Raw genomic sequence first — 16,088 nt, 5'->3', positions numbered from 1 at the left:
GAATATTGAAATAGTAGTTCACACAACAGTTTTATAATGAGGATTTTTAAGCACGATTTAGCAACAGCTTATCAATTTGCTCTAATATATCAAAAAACAATTTAATATCTTAAAAAATTAAGAATACTGTTATTTAAAAAGTCATTCTCAAAACAATTTTAGAACATTTCAATAGATTGATTTCGAGGTAATGATAAACGTTCGTTTGTAAAATATTGTATTGCTGTTGTTTATTTTGTGGGTAATGTGATATATTTTACATTATGTTGTAAACTGTTAATTTTTGAAGAGAATAAAAGACGTGAAATGACTTGAAAATGAATAGCTACTCACAAGCAGTTTGCTGAGAGCGATAAGGAATTCCTGATACTGTAGTGTTGCTTCATCTATCAAATGTTCGGTCAACATGGCAGCTACCTTTTCAGCCTCTAGCAGGCCGCTCATGTTTCTTAGCGTGAACTTACATGCCTGAGGAAATAAAAATATATTAAGTTATAAAACATACAAACGTTAATAATTATAATGTATATCATTTATATGAAACTTTTGAGGTAAAAGAGGTTTATTTTGGTTTTAAGCTGCAAACCTCTTTGAGTTATTTATTAAATTAGAGTAATATTTTCATGTAATGTATTTTAAATAAATAAAAAAAACTTGAATCTTTCAACTTTAATCGAATAATAATTGATACAAATAATACTTGGAGTAAAAATAATATTAAATGAATACATTATACTTAAAATACAAAATACTTGAGTGAATAATAACATTTGCAACTACATTAAAAAACTTATTGCTCACGGGCTGAAGGTTATACCCACATAACCACATTCACATAATGATTAAAGTTAAGGAAAAGGATATGTAAAGTTGAGCAAAATATCGTTGATACATATCAAACAATAAAAAAACATATATTTCTATGGACAATTTATATTCAGGTACAAATATGTTTTCGATATTATAGGACATCCACTGGATGTCATCTAAACATTATAATTTTCAAATGTATATTTATTAAAATGGCAACATTTAAGGTACATCTATGATAGTATAATGGGAGGAATTGCCTTATACATGTACGGGATAGGAAATACACGATTGACGAATTATCACTTATTAACTATGAACTGATTAACTTGAAATTTTACATAAACATTCTGAATTACAGAGGATGGACGTGGGCTTATTCTCGTTGCTATTAATCAATTAATTTCAATTTTATAATTAGAATAAATTTATCCAATCTGTAATTTATTTTCATAGTTACTCAATCAAAAATATTTTCCTTCAAATGACTCCGTGGCGTAATTGGTAGTACGTGCGATTCATGATTCAAAGGTTACGGGTTCCAGACCGATCAAGCTAATTTTTTTTTTGCTGTGAATGTTCAACTCTGATGAATATCCACGTTATTTTGACAAAATTATAAATCTATTTTTTGACATAAGGAGATAGCATTTTAAAACACAAAATTCTCCCTGGTGCAAAGCACAAGTTACCGCTTGTTCAATAACTGGATTCACTTATTATGTAGAAGAAAATAATTTTGATTCATCTAATAATGAGTGTGTAACTGGTATTTGAAATGATCCATACTTGATTGAATACAATAGAAATACGGCCTTACTTTGACAACAGAAGTGTCGGCCTCTGAGAGATGCATAAGCAGGCAGACCAGGTTGGAGCGCACCTGCTCCTGGAAGGCGGGCATCGAGTCCACTGCGCCTGCGCCACTCCACTGCGCCAACTCTCCCAGCAGGCGCAGCGAGCTCATGCGCAGCCACACGCACGACTCCTACACACAATCATAAAATCAATCAATCGATAAACCAATATTCATCTTTATTTAAGACATTTTGTTAAGTCGAATCTACATTTATTCTCAACTTATGACAACATTAATAATTCTTATAACACAAGGAATAAATCGAATCTGAGGAATGAGTTCTGTTCTTACAAATTCAGCAATATGAGTTTTAAGGCCTTTTCAATAAAGTTTTATAACCATTTAGCATGTTCCAGGTTTGGAGCTCAGGGAATTTAAACTAAGAATTAAGCATTATTTTATAAAAAATTGTTTACATAGTTCAGATGAATATTTCAATGTTAACATGGAGTCTATCTAGATTTTTAGGTAATTGCTATTGTTGTATGATCTCTACTATAGTTTGTAATATTGACGTGGTCGATATAAATTGTAAGTGTTTGTCTGTGGCAATAAATTGATTTGATTTTGACATACAACGTAATTGTACATGAATGCACAACTGTCAACAACATCAACTGTCAGTGATTAGTCGATCAATCAAATAAGTTTACAATCAGTGATGAAATGAGTGCTTCTCCACGAACTCCATCCGGTCGGACAGGAAAAGGAGGTTTTGAAGGTTGATTGATTGATTCTTTATCACAAATGACAATGTATTGCAATTAAAGACCTCAAATTTCTTAAATTTCTCAAGGACCTCATTAGACTTGTATATTTTTAAATGAAAGTTCTTAAGGGCCTCATTAAGGGGTAATTCCTTAGCGATGACTTGAGACGCGAGGCTAAAGCCGCCGCGGCTAGACCACATAACCTATAAATTCATTAGATCCGATGATTCATAAGATATAAATCATAAAAGCCAACAGTTAATTAACTTGTGTTAAATATAGTGAGGTCCACGTTATAATGACAGTATTTGATCAACTTTGGTTTTGCTATCCTTGTCTATCATTCGACAAAGCCGGTGGTACTATCCTTTTCTAGGTCCACAACGGTGCCAATTATGTTTTTGACAGTGTAGAAATATGATTAATTAATGCAGAGAATCGGCATCGCTATTCTTCTATCTTTATCCACTGACATTATAACGTGGACCTTACTATAGTGATCTATTCTGTCTCAAATATAGTGTATTGATCAAAAACTCTATCTTTTCATGGCCCATTTTTATGATTGAGATTAATTATTCTGTTTGTTCATTATAGCATAGAGAAAATACAGCATAAGAAAATATCCCACGGTATAGGTTGTTTATGTTTCAAATTTGAAGCCGATTTTTCGTTAACTCAAGCCGACTACTGTCTATTATTACTTTTGTGTTGGGGTGAGAGTGTAAAGGTCTTGCCACACCGACTACCGCCAGCTCAAGTCAGGTACGATTTACGATAGCACTGGAACATAATTATAATTCCTATGGCGATAGTTGCTATTGATAGTTCCAGTGCACACTTGTAAAGCATACCCGGCTTGAACATGTTCAAGTATATTGACTGGGTTTAGCAAAATTGGGCATCAGGACACTTACCTTTTCGAAATAGGGTTTAATTCTGAGCGCGATGGCCACCTGATGGTTCTGTATGTCTGCCTGCTGAACGGTGGGCAGCACCTGCGACAGGCCGGTCATCGCCTGCAGGGCCAGCTCACTGTGGTTGATGGTTTCGTGATCGTCCAGCCCGTCTATCAGAGCCGTCAACACTATTTCGCAGTGCCTCTCCCTCTGCAAATTGACATGGTTTGAACAAATTGTCATTGTGGAAGTTTTGGAAAACTACAAACACAGTAATTCAAAAGCAGTTGGGCCGGTTTCTAGGACACTTATTAAGTATAACGTACCATCAAACCTATAGATTTAATGGTGCATTAGATTTAATAAGTGTCCTAGAAACTGAACCTAGAACCATAGGTATAATGGTCCATTGGATTTAATGAGTCTTGATATTGGAATTTCAATTATATTGCCAAATGAATAAATGAATGAGATTAAATCAAATCTAAGGTACGGCTAACACACTTATTGAAGCTAATGTACCATCAAACCTACAATAAATATATATAATTAGGTATACGTATATTATATTCATAATTATTATGAATTAAAAATCTCAGTACCCTTTTTGAATTAATCAATCACAACATGTTTCAACATTGATTCCATTTTCACTTGAAATTTACCATTTTGTATGATTACCATTTTTCACTTGAAAATGGCATCAATGTTGAAATATGTTGTGATTAAATAATTCAAAAAGGTACCGTACTGAGATTTTTATTTTTCTTTCTATTTTTATTACAAGTAGCCCTATACAGAAAAGATATAAATAAGATGGCATATCAACCAAATATAGTCCATAAATGGAAATATACACAATTATTATGAATTTCCTAGAAACTGGGTCTAGGTCTATAGGTTAAAAGGTCCATTTAATTTAATAAGTGTCCTAGAAACCGGACCTTAAAAAAAGACTGAGTAAATTTTGTCTCCTGTGTTATATGAATACGTATAATAATATTTCACACGTGAGTAGTCAAGATCAATCCTATGCACTACATCTTCCAACATGAAATTTTCAATTTTTGTAAGATCAATACAGCTTTTATTAGATTACAGAAGAGCAATATACCTGATCAGGATCCAAGTTGGAAATGTAGGCAAGTCCTTTCAGGCTAAGCCTGCGCACATGAGGTGAGGGGTCAGTCATACCGTTCTTCAGTGTTGACACCACATTATCAATCAGGGCAGGTTGACTAGCACATTGCAATCCTAAAACCTGCATTAAACAAGAAAATCTTTTACAACTTTTGTAGAAATAACTAGAAAGATCGCCTTCAATGATATTCGATGATGAACCGAATGCTCTGTCCAAGATTGAATGGAACCTGATCAACTGGTGGTTTCAAGACGGAATGTAACACCAAGGACCATGGGCATCATCTACGGTTGCCGCTAATCTAGTTTTATGTGAACTCATTTATTATAATGTATTTCATTTCAAATTTAAACCAACAATTGATTTACATTCAGTAATAGCAGGTTAATTACATTTCGAGTTTAAACCATCAGCTGATCCAAGTGAAGCACATATTAATGCGACAATAACTATTCCACTATTTCAAAGATATAATCTATGGTAGGCTATACTATATTATTTCTATTACTCTATGATATAAACCTGGAGTAAGCTGAACTCAGGTATTGATCATAAGAGTATGGATAGATGAAGTCATGCACATACAAAACACAATATGTTCTTTCATCAATTTCCAAACAGACGTATCTCCTCCTCTCTTGTTAAATTTTAAATATTCTTAACTCATATAATTTAAGAAATATTAATGTTACTTCCAGTTGGAATAATCATATTTTATACCAACCGTTATGTGATCCTAAAATTCTCTCCATTCTATCAATCTCAACTAAATTGAAATATCAAATGACTCTTGGCAATGAATTCAGTTTCTTATAGAGAATAGTTGATAAAATGTTCTTACCTCAGCATGAAATGACATGAATGCAATCCTCTGAGCATCGACGGATGAATTGTAATACGGTGAGAGACAGGTTAGAATTTTTGGTAGTAGATGACCCAATGACCCACAAACACTCCTGTAAAGTAAGATGATTAGACACTAAAACAAAACATAATCATTTGAAAATTGAATCGATAAATATCAAGTTTTTTAAAAATAAAAATTGACTGAAATCGGACATTTTGATTAATGAACAGTTTCAGTTCAATTACTATAAACTTAAATTTATAGAATGAAATGAGATATATTAAATTGGGTGAAAAGTCTGATAACGGCTTTTTATTCAAGGATGATTTTTGACGGTAGGTGTGATTGGGGATCTTACTCAAACTTAGAATACCACTCTCTACGATTTCAAAATGTTGTTTCGCAATCTTGGATCCGCCTTTTTCAATGTAATTCTTAAATGTATTTAAAGATAATTTTTTAAAATGGGGAAGTGATATTTTTTAATGCATGATTTCAATAAGAAATTATGGAATATATGAATGGTAAAGATCACACATAGATTGGTTGCACCGTTTGGATGACGATCACATTTGAAAATACCAATAAAATGACAAAAATTAATAGAATAGAAATCCTTCCAACTGAATATTATTGTTCAAAATGTTGAATATGTGGACAAATGTTGCCGTGAGTATTTACTATCACTTTCTAATAATAATATTTAGCGACAATTCCAATCTTTATTTTCACTTGAAATGAATACAAGTTGGATGAATTATTTACCTTGTAAGTGATGGCATCATACTGAGGAAACTGTCATAATTTTCCTCATATAATAGATTGGTCATAAGCATGAGAGAATCGGCCGCTGATCCACAATTGGCACTGGTCAAGAATGAGAAGAACGACTCTTTCACCACACTGCAACAAATTGGCCATCATCAATATCTTAATTTTTATATATACAATTATAAGCAAATCTTATAAAACTTGACTTAATTGGCAATTAATTCATTGTCATTCTATTATCTATCATTTTACTTATTTTCATAATGTGAGAATTAAAAAAATGCACAAAAAATTGTTTGAAAAGACAGAAGAGCAAATTTACTTACACTCGGTTGCACAAAAGCCTGTTAACTTCTAATCCCGATTGAATGCCATGAGAACCAATCAAAAAAGCATCTTTTTTTAAAAAGCCTCTGGTCAATTCTTGTGAAATCAAACACGATTACAATTTAACCGGCTTTTGTGCAACAGGGCCTTAAACTATAAATAGATCAGAGTCTACAGGTGTTCTATACATACATAAAGTTTAATGTTATACAGTGAAAATAAAAGGCATTTATCTATCTATCTACCTACATATGCTATGTGTATTTAATACAGTATGTGTGTTTAAACAGTGTTTAATACAGTACTGTTGTGTGCACAACATGTTCACATTTGACCCGACGTCCCAATTTCAAACGAATTTCCAACGAACAGTAGATTGTTTGTGAGAATATGTTCTTTATAAATGATTGAATAAATTAAAATTAAAAACCTCTTTCGGAGGAGACGATGAGCTGTCGGTCCCGTCTACCTAAAAAGTAGTCGTCATCTCTCATCATCATCCCTCTCACAAGCCTAAGAGCTTATGTGGGCATTACCCTCAGTATTATTATATAATAAATCCGTAATCAACTTACCCAGCGGGATTGAGTTTGTAGGCCTCTCTGTTAGGGATGAATTTGGCCTTGCCGGCAAATGATGGTGTATTTATGGGAGGTGAGACGCCAATGTAGGTGACAAGAATGTTGAGGTACAGAGTGAACACTTCCGGGAATCGACTGATGGCCAAGTCACGCATTCCTGTTATCAAGAACATTTCCCTCAGCGCACAAATGGCCTGCAATCGGAAAAAGGTGTAACATTAAGAATACTAGAATAGAGATATCATTATTCTGAGACTAACTTTCGTGCATCACATTTGATACATTCCAACTCCCACTGGCGAACAAGAGTAATCTTATGTCAGTATTTTTTTCACTTGCAACCTATTTTTGAATTTTGGTTGAATTATTGTATATTATTGTACTAGACTCTATTTTGATTTTCTGTACAAGTATTTATGAATGTGAATTTGAATTCCACCTATTTGAAATAATGTTGTTCCTGAGTTCAAGTTCATTCTGAATAAACAAACTACATCATATTGATATTTAAGTTCCAACCTCATAGATTCTATTATATCTCCAATCAGTTTTCATCCAAGTCTACTTGCTAGGCACTTGCATGAACAGATTTTTCTAGTCTAAGGCTAGAGAAATGACCTTGGTTACGTCCACTTTCAACCGTGATTAACCGCTAATTAAAGAGGTCATCGGCTTTTCTAATTATTGTTTCTCTTGGTATTCAGCCTACATTAAATCAAGTTCCAGTTTGTATAATATGGTTTATATAAACCAACACAGTGCCAAACAAATCCGTCATGAAGCTCTTCTATTATACTATAAACAGTGATGGGTGAATTCACATAACCTGAATTTACCCTTGTGAATTTACCCATGGCTGTTTATAGTAAAATAGAATAGTTCTATGACGGATTTGTTTGGTACTGTGTTGGTTGCAAGGTCAAGGTTGCTTCCCTACTGAAAAAAACATGCCTGTGCGAACGAGAAAAATGAAGTGAATAGTAAAAGGTTTGTAAAAATATTTTTGAACTGAAAATTTAAGGGATCCTTATTTTTTCTCCCGATCATTTTAAATGATGTGCTCTCTTGTGAAATAAATAATAAAGTTTAATTGACATACGTGCAACCGAAAATAGTTCTTCAAAATTTCAAAAATAATACTGTGTTGGTGAAAATCAAAATAATGAGAACTAGTTGTCAATAGCAACATTGAGAAGATCAATAGAATAGAGCATTGCAATAGAACAATAGAATTTTGTAAGTCAAGATTACTAGTGAGTACCCCAGGCTGGAGAACTCGCTCATGGAATATTGTTTTGATTTTTTAATCCGCAATTTGTAACTATATGTGAATCAATAGAGCTTCATAGTTTATACTCTGTATAAGTAAATAAGTCAGAAGCTGAAATCAGGTGTCTGTGCATAACCGACAGACAGACTGTGAGATAGCACCCAAAAAACAAATAATGAGTGAGAATAGCTTACGGCCAGCGGTAGCAAGGTGGCTATTGGGGGCCGGGAGGAGTTGGGACTGCGAGCCGTGTCGTCCTCTGTCAACGGTGTCGTCGATCCCAGCCGCAGAAACTTGTCCAACACGTCTGCGGCCAGGCTCAAGTCGTTGGCCAGGATTCTCCAGCACTGGCACACGCCCCTACAGAATTGCAATTGCTTTTCACAATCATCAACAATAGATCGAAGTAGGCGAAACATCGAAGAAAGTTAACAACCAAAATGCAAGAGAGATACGGTTTTGATTTAGCCAAACAGTGTCATAGTGTGTGCTTATATTAATAGATAATATTGATGTAAACATCAATCATCATTGCTCGTATTATGGTAAATGATTTACAAATCAAATCAGATCAGTTTTTGTTTTATCAAAACATCATTGATTGAAACATCAATTAAAGTTAACAAACAACATTCAGGAGAGAAACAAAATCAAATTCTTCATCAAAGTGAAATGAAAGAAAGGTTGTCAGTCCCACATAATTTGAAATGACAAATTGGCATAATCTTTTTTATTTAATCTTAATATGGAGAAACTCCACTACATCTATGTTTATAGTGTAACTCAAATTTGCCATAATACAATACAATTTACAAAACAAAACCTCATTCAAATACTTTTTTCCTAACATATACAATGGAATAAATATATATTTTTCTCAATAAAGCCAAACCAAACCTGAATTTATGTGCTGCAACGAGCATCAATTATAGAAATGACCAGTTTTTGTTTTAGCCAATATTGTAACAACCAGTGTATGTGCTTATATGAATAGATAACTGTAGTGGTGGATGGCTGTCATTGACCTCTCGAATGAACAACGTTATGGTCTATGTATTGAGTTTGATATTTTTTATTACAAATGACATTGCCCGATCGGCAACAAAGTTCTTGAAAAATAAAGTATAACTATAGCGTGATCCTCGTTCTATAGTGAGATTCAGGTTATGTAGTCAGAGTCTGAGAAACATTGGTTGATCAGACACTGGACGATTTTTAGAAAGTTATATTCTTGAACTACTGAAAAATAAAATGCCCTGTGATATATATTTTTTCACATTCAGATTATATTAATCATATAGAATATACATCACAAATAGAAAGAAAAAACAACCTTTAAAGTTGCATATTTATACTTGTATAACAGGAGATAATTCGGCAACTGAGTCGCCTTTATCAATCAGGTTGGACCTTTCTACATTTTATTTTGATAGAATAAATAATTTGTTGGTAGCTAAAGGTATAAAGCTTTTTCAATTTTGAGAATTTTTAGTAAGAGTTTCGATTGTCATGAAGAGATACTCACTGACTGAAGGGCAAGGCTTGACTTAGAAGCGTCGAGATGACGCCCTTTGGATGATGCTTTGCCAGCTCCAAAACAGCGTTCACCGCGATCGCCTTTATGTTGCTATTCACTTGTCCTATCTGGTACAGGATACCATCTGCAATTAACATCAATTAATTCAAATGAACATCATTGATACAAGAGGTCTCTGCTTAGACTGGTTCTTCAGTCTGTGCAAACCTTAGGGTGTGATCACATTGGATGAGTATATGTGTAAGTGCACGCTTGGCTATGCATGACCTAGCACGCAGATTAGAAACAAACTATGAAAAGAGCAATGGGAACATTCACACTGAACTCATGCACTTGCTGGTTGCGTTCCGTATGAGCAGCTACAGACAAGTCACAACGTGTTTCAATGGCGCATCAATATTTCGGGTCATATATGACCTGACGTGCACTTGCACGTATACGCATTCAATGTGATCATGCCCTAAGAATGCAGCATTGCACGGGAGTAAAGTGCTGCCAGATTTTACAGAAGCCAGACAGCCTGTAAGCTTATTGTGTGAGAGAAATAGCGAAGAAGAAGCTCAATTCAATCTACTGAGAACATGAATAATCATTCATAATATCAGAGATTAGGACCAGGCCGGCCCAGGAATAAGAAGACTTCCAATCATTTTGCACTTATCAGTATTTTTTACAGAGAGATTCACTTCAAGCTGTCAGCATTAGTTGCATGGGAAGCATTGGTGTTGTTTATGGTGAATACTGACACATTGGAGTGACTCTCAGTAAAAGATTTCATATCCTATTATATTAAGCGAGCAATTTCTGTATACAGTATGGTTATATGATTATCTGGTTATCTGGTTATGTATGTCCAACGGATATCGAAAACGGCTCTAACGATTTTCACGAAATTTGGAACATAGCAGGTTTATGATATAAAAATTCAATTGCACTAGGGACCATCCCTGGGAAAACTCGCTGAAGGACATTAAAAGGATAATTCATCCTTCGAAAAACAGCTGAGATTTTCGTCGTTTTTGGATATGAAAATTAGTGAGCGAGTGCGTCTGTGGAAAATCAAAATATCTCATCTCCGAAATTCACAAGCTGACGTATATCCAAACTGTAAAATATAAACACGACCTAAAAGAAGAAGAAACCTTGAAGGTTTGAAAGGTGAAATTAATTATAATTAATAAAAAATAATAATCATATTCAAAATAAAAACATATTTTCATGATGTTTCCAAATTCATCAAATAGTTAAATTCGCCTTTTAATTCTTCAACACTAAAACTTTTTTAGCATATGCACACAGCTGTTGGTTGGCTTTGCATGTGAAGTAGGTATTTTGTTTATGAAGTGATTAGACATAGTATTATTAGCAATGAATATTTTTAGTGTTCATAATGTATGAATAACATTCCTTTTTTGGATAGTAGAATTAGAAGTAATTCTCAAGTGAAAACTTTATCATATAGTTGTGAATGTTGGGCTGAATTTGGTATCTAAAAAGTCCAAAATAGTAACTAGATGCTATTAGTGTACAATAGTAAATGGTAAATTAACACATATTGTAGCAAACATAGTATAAATAATTCTATTAACTATAAATATATTATAATTTCCTCTTTAGTTATAAAACTGTTATGCTTTTGTACTCTAGAACGAAGCTCGGTCCCCCGATATTGAACCTGATCAATGGAATTATCTCATTTCCTAAATAGTATACTAGGGTTCTGATATGGTCGATATTTTCTTTTAGAGGCCTTCTTTTAGAGTTGAGCGTTAAGGATGCACGAATTCATTGTCTCGTGGTCTTTACTATGGTGAGATTCACTTCAAACGGTCAGCATTCGCTGAATGAGAAGCATTGGTGTTGTTTATGGAGAATAATGACAGTTTCAAGTCAACCTCACCATCCCAACAGGATATAATATCAAAGATCAAAAAGTTTATTAACTCAACATATGGAAAATATATCATCGACTTTCCATCGATGCATTCTATTCAACTAATCATAATTCTGAAAATATGTTAGAATAATAATTACTAGTAGTTCTGTGAACAGTAGACCTCACGCAGTATTCTCATCCACAAGTACCTGATTGAAACTATAGACCTTATGGAAATACAGCAATAGACTGGCTTCTCCACACATCTCGGTGTAATCACTTGTCAGCTGATTTATGATGAATAATATTCTATAGTCTGATTTCTACTTTAATATTGGCGTATGAAGGAGGCTCCTTTTTCCTTTTATATTATCCTTGAAATGCAAAATTTCCAAAAACCTTGTATATACGTCGACGCGCAATTTAAAAACGAACATACCTGTCAAATTTCATGAAAATCTATTACTGCGTTTCGCCGTAAATGCGCAACATAAAAACATTTAAACATTAAGAGAAATGCCAAACCGTCGACTTGAATCTTAGACCTCACTTCGCTCGGTCAACTAATAGGAGATAGCGCAGAACACACCAATAAATGAATTTAAAAGAGTGAGGAAGCATATCAACTCACCAATTATTTCACTAATATGATGATACAGTTCGCCGCCTTTCCTTCTGAGGAAACTGACCAGGAATTCGGCCACGCCCAAGGCGGTGCAATACTCATGGTCGGTCAGCCCATCCAACAAGCTCACTGTGAAATGATTCAGCTGAAAATGTGGCAGCTTGGCAGCAACTATCTGCGAAAAGTATTCAAACAAAGAACGGTAATAATTACAATTACAGTTGTAAAAGTGGTTGAAAATTTCAATTTGTGTTTTCATAATAATTACAATTTATTTGCGAATTTCAAGTAAAATGATAGATTTGATCCAGATGAAACTCTTAACTTGAGAGTTCTTTCTTGTCCCCTAAATTAACTTCAATTCTCTAATGAGTTGAGAATTACATTTATAACTCTCAGAAAATCCTCAATAACTGACTTGTCAAACATACAAAATTGAGTTTTCAATAACAAAGCGGAAGCGGAAGCATACATACCATAATATATGCCATAAATGCTCCGTCTAAACTCAGTTTAACGTTAGGTTCAAACTCGGAATGTAACACATCAATCAATGCAAAAATATCTTCATACAATCCTAGATTAGATTTAAAATACTGTGCATTTGGTTCTTATACTACTAGAGTTGAACATTGGACATTTTAAAAAAGCTAAACATATTATGACAATGATTGTTTTCAATAGTTTCAAAGTGACGTCTCTTTCATTTGTTATATGAACGCTAAAAATGGACTGGAACACAATTTCGCCTGTGGAGACGAAATATTATTATTATATTTATTATAGCAATCAAGTTAAACGTATCAAGGGATAAACTCATCTCAAATAAAAATAATTATCAATACATTAAACTTTAAATAATGCATGTTTTAGTTTACCATAGATTGATAATGGTGTAACAATCGAAACCGGTATCTCGATTTTAATAAATCTGTTGTTGGACAACATCTACTCTTTTTATTCAACATGAAACTTCTCTAGGGCCCGGTTGCACAAAAGCCGGTTAAACTTTAATCGTGATTAATTTCACGGGAACCAATCAGTGAAGACGTTTTTGAAAAGACGGCTTCACTGATTGGTTCTCAGAATTAATCATGATTAAAATTTAACCAGCTTTTGTGCAACCGGCACTAGATCTCAATGAGAATTAATGAAAATGTCATACTTATTGAGACTTACTTGAGCCAACTCTTCAGAAATTTTCTTGCCATCAGGTGCAGCTATGCTCTGAAACTTCTCTTCTATATCGCAATCGGATCCAGCTGCCAAGCCTTCATATCTGAAAAGCATTTTTTTTTATAACTTCAAGTTAACGTCTCGTGTCGTCTCCAATACTAGGAATTCATTTTCAATAAATCCTGAGATTCCTTGAATGAACACTAGAAACAATAGGTATATTCTCTATTTATTTGGCGCTACGACACAAATCTTTACGTTATCTAATACAAGTCACACATATCAACAATTAAGTCATCTTAATCAAAAGTTTTAAAAAAGGTGTAACACAAAAAAATATATTTTTTAAATTTATATACATACTAGCCGTCAGGCTCGCTTCGCTCGCCATATCCGTCTAGTCAGGGGGCTCCGCCCCCTGGACCCCCGACTGGATCGTTAAAAATGAGATCAGCGGGCACGCTTCGCTCGCCTGCATTTTTCATTTGGGCATGCTTCATTCCATCAGAAAGTCAAAGTACTGAGAAAACGCAGAAAAGCTGAGAAAAACGTTGGAAAACGCTGATTTTGAGCGTATCTTTAATGAAATATTAAAGTCACCTCATCACAAATTTTCTAGAACCTAGCAAAACCTCTGTACCAAATTTGAACATTTTCTGTCTATTACTTGATGAAAGAACTGAGAAAACGCAAAAAACCGCTAATTTTGGGCGTATCTTTGGCGTTATTTCAAATTCCTTCTAACACAACATTATTACACCCCAGCTGAGCTTCTGTAGTAAATTTGAACATTTTCTGTTCATTTGTTCTCGATGAAGCTGAGAAAGCGCAAAAAACGCAGATTCTGGGCGTATCTTTGGCGTTATTTCAAATACCTTCTAACACAACATTATTACACCCTAGCTTAGCTTCTGTACTAAATTTGAACAATTTCTGTTTATTTGTTCTCGATGAATATGAGAAAAAGCAAAAAGAAAAAAAAACGCTGGCAAAACGCTAATTTTGGGCGTATCTTTGACGTTATTGCAAATTCCTTCCAACACAACATTATTACACCCTAGCTGAGCTTCTGTTCTAAATTTGAACATTTACTGTTCATTTGTTCTTGATAAAGCTGAGAAAACGCTAAAAAACTATGGAAAACGCAGATTTTGGGTGAGTGAGTGAGTGAGTCAGTCAGTCAGTGAGCGAGTGCCATTTCGCTTTTATATATATAGGTAGAATATATCTAGTCGATTTAAATATGCCACTGCATCTGGCGTAGCTACCAGGAAGTCATCCAGTCTGCCCTTATAAGCTGTTCTTTTGCACTCTTCTACAATGTGTCTTATTGTTTGAACAGCGCCACACTCACAAAATTCTCTATAATAAACATTGACTTTGTAGTTATTTCATTACCCATATACTTTTATCGTTTTTAAATGATTAATAAATTATATTTCAACTGTAAAACACTGGTTCATTTGTCAATTCCACTTTTATTAATTTAATTACAGGACTAGAGTTGACAAATTATTCAGTATTTTTCAATTATGGTGATGTATGACGTTTGTACTTGATCTGCTTTCGACTGAAAAATATTGTACCTTGGTATTCTTGAATGGACGAGGGAGAAAACCGATGATTGGTCGTTAAACTGAACCATAAAACAAGAAAATTCAATAAAGTTTAAATTGTAACACAATGATCCTTGTTCGCCAATCATCAGAAGTTGATCTGAATCAAATTGTGCTTGACGTTTGACCAAGCTTCTGTCTCATTTGAAAGGATTTCTCACTTTCTGATGTGATTATTTTTGCAGATCCATTTACAATAATTTCGGCAGTTTTTACAGTAAGTTGAATGAGAATCAATAATTGAAAATTGGGGATATTTGAAATGTATAGGGGATAGTTGAAACTGTAGTTACAAAAACTATTGGGGATGATTGAAACTATATTATTTTGCAGAAATTATAGTACAGTCACTGTACCTACTTTGCAGTGATCAACAGAATGAGACGGGCACAGTGCAGAGCCAGCTTTCTCACTTCAACTTCCTGGTCCATGCATCTTACGACTATTTTTCCCAGCATTTGACCAGACTGCGCGAACTTGCTTGGTGCCTAAGAACATCAAATCAATTATATTAGTCGGAGAATAATCATTCTGATCTCAGTTTTCAGATTATTTTACTAGCTACTAGTTTACTAGTAAATTACTCAGTTATTAGCTACCTCAGTACTAGTTAAAATATCACTAGTAGATCACTCAATTATTAACTACCTCCGTTATTATCTATACAACATAGACTTGATAATTGACCAATCCTAATTAAATTTTGCTTAAGTAATGAACGGGAAGCTTTCAAAACTTACTACAGTACAAAATGTGAAATCAAGAGCTGATAATCGTTATTGACCTTCAATAGCTTTTGTTTTAAATATGAAGATAATCAAATAAGAATAAATGAAGATAAATGAGAAGATTAATCAAATAATACGATTTCCGACATTAATATTGTTAATGTTTGTAAAACACTCATTGTAACATTTCTTCATATTTTCAATACTTTTAAATATTTTGAAACTTGATAGATTCGATTTTAAAAATACTTACAGTATGTTGCTCTCGCCCAGTCATATCTATATTATGATTTTTGCTTGATTTGAGTTACCAGT

General features: G+C 33.8%; 1 protein-coding gene across 2 annotated transcripts in view; it reads right to left on the bottom strand.

The window, feature by feature from the left end:
- LOC111047619 (maestro heat-like repeat-containing protein family member 1) overlaps positions 1 to 16,088 on the bottom strand; it is a 68,570-nt gene that overhangs the window by 1,765 nt on the left and 50,717 nt on the right. For both annotated transcript variants that reach the window (XM_039423320.1, XM_039423321.1), the window contains 12 exons: positions 15,406 to 15,533; positions 13,433 to 13,532; positions 12,260 to 12,428; positions 9,741 to 9,876; positions 8,410 to 8,575; positions 6,940 to 7,139; positions 6,032 to 6,169; positions 5,261 to 5,375; positions 4,393 to 4,539; positions 3,297 to 3,488; positions 1,631 to 1,798; positions 334 to 468 (listed from right to left, as the gene is read on the bottom strand). In XM_039423320.1, the coding sequence (XP_039279254.1) occupies positions 334 to 468; positions 1,631 to 1,798; positions 3,297 to 3,488; positions 4,393 to 4,539; positions 5,261 to 5,375; positions 6,032 to 6,169; positions 6,940 to 7,139; positions 8,410 to 8,575; positions 9,741 to 9,876; positions 12,260 to 12,428; positions 13,433 to 13,532; positions 15,406 to 15,533 (1,794 nt within the window). The remainder of the gene's footprint in view (positions 1 to 333; positions 469 to 1,630; positions 1,799 to 3,296; positions 3,489 to 4,392; positions 4,540 to 5,260; positions 5,376 to 6,031; positions 6,170 to 6,939; positions 7,140 to 8,409; positions 8,576 to 9,740; positions 9,877 to 12,259; positions 12,429 to 13,432; positions 13,533 to 15,405; positions 15,534 to 16,088) is intronic.

The sequence above is a fragment of the Nilaparvata lugens genome, chromosome 3 (genome assembly GCF_014356525.2).
Source record: "Nilaparvata lugens isolate BPH chromosome 3, ASM1435652v1, whole genome shotgun sequence".
NCBI classification, from domain to species: Eukaryota; Metazoa; Arthropoda; class Insecta; order Hemiptera; family Delphacidae; genus Nilaparvata; species Nilaparvata lugens.
Note: the sequence above shows the minus strand (reverse complement) of the source record. Positions and strands in the feature narration are given on the sequence as shown.